The sequence below is a fragment of the Glycine max genome, chromosome 20 (assembly GCF_000004515.6).
Source record: "Glycine max cultivar Williams 82 chromosome 20, Glycine_max_v4.0, whole genome shotgun sequence".
NCBI lineage: Eukaryota > Viridiplantae > Streptophyta > Magnoliopsida > Fabales > Fabaceae > Glycine > Glycine max.
The window spans coordinates 39,323,381-39,328,266 of record NC_038256.2 but is presented as its reverse complement, the minus strand read 5'-3'; the positions used below and the strand labels follow the sequence as shown (position 1 = coordinate 39,328,266).

General features: G+C 35.2%; 1 protein-coding gene across 1 annotated transcript; it reads left to right on the top strand.

The window, feature by feature from the left end:
* Positions 1-2,048: 2,048 nt before the first annotated feature.
* Positions 2,049-4,329, top strand: LOC100820534 (uncharacterized). Its single transcript, XM_003555319.5, has one exon. It carries the CDS (start codon positions 2,198-2,200, stop codon positions 4,157-4,159), a length of 1,962 nt encoding a protein of 653 aa, XP_003555367.1. The 5' UTR covers positions 2,049-2,197; the 3' UTR covers positions 4,160-4,329.
* Positions 4,330-4,886: the final 557 nt, after the last annotated feature.

The following is a 4,886-nucleotide window of genomic DNA, read 5'->3' as shown; positions in this document are numbered from 1 at the left end:
TTCTGACAAATTATCAATAGTTTCAACTTTATGATTTTTAATATATAATTTAAAAATAAATTTTTACTTTTCTGTGTAGACTTTTCGGGTGCAAAGTTATTGTTATTATTTTAGCATCAAACAAGTAAATTAATTTGCATAGGAAGAAAGAATTTTGGTGTTCATAATAATTGTTATTTTTTTAAGGAAGAATAGTAATTGTTCTTAATTCGGTGTATATTTAGACTAAAATTTGCAAATTAAGTATGGATTAAACTTTAAATTCATAAAATAAATTTGTAAAAGTACATCGAATCTTACTTTTTTAAGTCTAAGTTTTCAAACAAATTTTATTCTTAAAAATAATGTGAGATTATTAAGACTGATTTCAAACTAATTTTACTCTCATCCATGCTTTTAGAGCACTCTTATCAGGAAAATAACTGTAGTGTTTATCAAATTATAATTGGTACATATATAAAGCTATCTAACCCTAGAAGGCAACCCTTAATTTCGCAACTAATTTTGCACTTTTTTTTTTTCTCGGTTCCCCGCAAAACACACCAAACCTTCTTTGCGCTGTGCCTGCAGCTTTGCCTTTTCTTTTTCGTTAATTGCAGTCACTTTAATGACAGTCAAATTCACTTTGTTTTTTTTTTTTTGAATAAAGGACTTTCCTCATCATAAGCATGCCTCACATTTATATGGGTTACTGAGCCCAGTGTCCTCACACATTAAGCATCCTTCCACTCGCAGAAACAAACCAATAATAATGTAACCTTCGTGCCACTATATTGTAAAATTATTTAATATATACTTATCAATATATTCAATGGAGACATCATAATATTATATATATATATATATATATATATATTCAATGGAGAAAAACATTGATTTATAGAGGTTCATGAGGACAATATCCCACCTCAGCTCAATCTTTGAAGGGCAAGTAATAATGCATCCACAATCATGGAAGTTTGTTTTGGATTTATTTTGTAACACTTAAACCTTAAGCAAGCATTGCCCGCGAGTACTTAGAAGATTAAGAGACTTTTCTTTAGGACCTAATCGATAATGCCGGCTTAGATAACGACCATTCTGTCCTCCACTCACTATTGCTTTCAGGTACATGGCTCCACCTTTTACTCTCACAAACGTGTTCATTCTACACCCATATACCAAAGTTTTTTGTACGTGATTTTTCATTAGACCAAATTTAATATCTAACTAACTTTTTTTTTGGCAGAACTTGTGTTTAAGGTCTTATTAATCATGCCTTTAGGATATCGGTTAAAAAAATTTTAAAAATATTTATTATGAACGTTATAGAAAAATATTAAAAAAATTATAAATAATATAATTTTATGTATCTCAATAAAAATCTTTATCTTTTTAATTTTTTAACTAATGTTCCAAAAATATTAACATTTGTATATGTAATATTTGTGTTCATTTAGATAATCAAATTGGTGACCTTCGAGTGTTGCCCCTAGGTAGATCACTAGCATACGTAGTCAACAATTTTTTTTTTTTTTTTTACCATAGAAACTTAAACTATTGGTTTTATATTAAGTAACACTAATTGCGTATACGCTGTACTCATTGCACTTAATTCATGAAGACCAAAATTAAATTGGCATCATTATTCTTATATTCTATATGTGCAATGATCAATTATCCATCAGTTACATGAATCACTTTCTATGTAAATTAAGTCATGTTTTCTGTTATCACGAATAATCACTATTAAAAAAAAGGACAAGTTGAATTTACCAAAAGAACAAAAGAATTAGGATTGGAGAGGAGTCACTAGTCAGTACAAGTAAGCAAAATAATTTAATTAGGTGCAACAATAAATGTTTTTAACTTTTTCTTTTTTCTATAACGTGTTAGGAAATCTCCCAAAACATACATCACTACCACCATCACGCCTAGATGCAGATTGATTGGCCTTGTGGGACACAGTATTATAAGAGGTCAACTTGACAAACCATCCAAGAAATGAAGAAATAGTCCAACTTGTGCTACCTGACCTTGTCAATGAGTTCACACAGTCCCCTTATCAGCCACATAATTACAAATAAACCAACACAAATATTCTATGATTTTCTGTATGTGTATTTCTTATAGAGCAATTAAACCATAAATAAATTCAAGTGTCAAACAGGTGTATATAAACAACCTGAATTGCCTGAGTGCAAAGAAGAAGAAAAAGATGCAGTACCTTGGTCAAAATGAGGCCTCTCTAGCATGCCCTCATGGGTGTTGCCCTACTTCCTTATTGTTCAACCCTCCACCACCACCACCACTACAAACTCAGAACACAACAACCAAACCTAGGAACAGTTCTGCTGAGTGTAGACACAGCTTTGCAGCAACAACAGCATCCTCAATCTTCCCAAACACCAAATTCACCAACCATGAGTCCCTCCCTTCTCTGCATGAGTCATTCAGTGAGTTCAAGAAAGTGTACCCTCAATACTCCGAGACTGATCAAGTGGACCATGTGAGAGACAAAGAATATTACCACCTCTCTTTCTCCAACCAATCATGCCTTGACTACATTGGTATTGGCCTCTTCTCTTATTACCAACGCCAACACCACCATGACACCTCAAAAACCCAACTTGCATCTTCTTCAACACCCCCATCCCCACCCCAATATTCTGATAATATTCCCTTCTTTAGCATATCCTACAAGACTGGGAATTTGAAGACACTGTTGCTTCATGGGGGGCAGGAATCAGAGTTTGAGTCTGCAATGAGGAGAAGAATAATGAAGTTCCTCAACATTTCTGAAAATGACTACTTCATGGTTTTCACAGCAAACAGAACCTCAGCTTTCAAGCTTGTGGCAGACTCATATCCATTCCAATCTAGCAAGAAGCTTCTGACAGTTTATGACTATGAAAGTGAGGCAGTGGAAGCAATGATTAGCTGCTCAGAGAGGAGAGGAGCCAAGGCCATGTCTGCTGAATTCTCATGGCCTAGGCTGAGGATTCAGTCAACAAAACTGAGGAAGATGATTGTTAGCAAGAGGAAGAAAAAGAAGAAGAGGGGTCTCTTTGTGTTCCCACTTCACTCCAGGGTAACAGGAGCAAGATATCCTTACCTGTGGATGAGCATAGCACAGGAAAATGGGTGGCATGTGTTGATTGATGCTTGTGCATTGGGACCAAAAGACATGGACAGCTTTGGCCTCTCTCTCTTTCAACCAGACTTTCTCATCTGTTCTTTCTACAAGGTCTTTGGAGAAAATCCATCAGGGTTTGGATGCCTTTTTGTCAAGAAATCTGCTATCACCACTCTTGAATCCTCATCTTGTGCAGGAATTGTGAACCTTGTGCCAGATAGGTTGCTACTTCATCCATCAGAGGATAAGGATTCTTCTAAGCAAAAACCATTGTCTATCTTACAAGAACAAGACCTATCTTCCTTGAGTTCTTTCTCTGGTCGGATACAAACCTCACAAGCTATAAAAGTTGAACAAGAATTATCTGAGCTTCAGATCATAGCGGCACCTGCAAAACCAAAACAAGGTTCTGGAAGAGTGGAAGCAAAAGGACCAGTTGAGAGCCTTCAAAGTAAGAAAGCACAAGATGGTAGTGAGAATGGGGGATTTAACATTGATTGCAGGTGTTTGGATCAAGTGGACTCTTTGGGATTGATAATGATCACCAATAGAACAAGGTACCTTATAAATTGGCTGGTGAACTCCATGATGAAGCTGAAGCACCCTAATGCAGAAGGGGTTCCCCTGGTCAAGATTTATGGGCCAAAGGTGAAATTTGATAGGGGACCTGCTTTGGCATTCAATGTGTTTGATTGGAAAGGTGAAAAGGTTGAGCCTGTCCTTGTACAGAAACTTGCTGATAGGAACAATATATCTCTCAGCTATGGATTTCTGCATCATATTTGGTTTGCAGACAAGTATGCAGAAGACAAGGGAAAAGTTCTACAGACCAAAGAAGGAAGAGTCCAAGGAGTAATCACCAACAAGAAGAAAGATAGGGATAAGCTAGGAGTAACTGTGGTTACTGCTGCATTAAGCTTCCTGGCTAATTTTGAAGATGTATATAAACTATGGACTTTTGTTGCCAGGTTTCTTGATGCTGATTTTGTGGAGAAGGAGAGATGGAGATACACAGCTCTCAATCAGAAAACTATTGAAGTTTAATACAATAAATTTCACTTCATTCTTCTGGATTGTGGAACACAGAAGACTCAAGAGTGTGGATTCGGATGAGGATTTCAAGTTGAGAAAATAGTTAAATTATCCAATCATTTTGTTGATTAGTTCATAAGTCATATAGACAATTCATCAGTCAAATATATTTGATTTTACTTGCTTCTTCTGTTTTTTCCTTGCATGCACATTCGGGCAGATCCACAACTATACACTGGACACTGAAAGAAATCACAGCTAGAAAATTGAATATACCCTTCTAATTGTTCCCAAACTGACAAAAGTGTAAGTTCCAGCACTAGTATATTGAGCAACTGTTCTTCAATGATTATTTAACAAAAATAAAAATAAATAATACGCGAGGTTGGTTCTACCTCGGTTTTCTTGTCATTACACTGTCTTTGATTGAATATTGATGGCATGATTACATTTGAGGACCGATTAATCAAATTTATTATGCTGAAGACCAATGACCAAACTAGAATTTGGTAACTGAAATTAGTAGTTTGATTATTTGATTATGGTCCTTCTAACAGAAATCGAACTGAATGAATAAAGGAAGCTGTATCCAGAGAGAGAAAGAGATTGAGAGAGAAGAAAACGAAAAACAGCTTATGGAATGATCAAAGACAGCTTAAGCTTTATTTTCCAGTAAGTATGGTTTATATACAGAATGGAAAATGAAAAACGGAAAGTTAGTTATTCAGTTACAAATGAA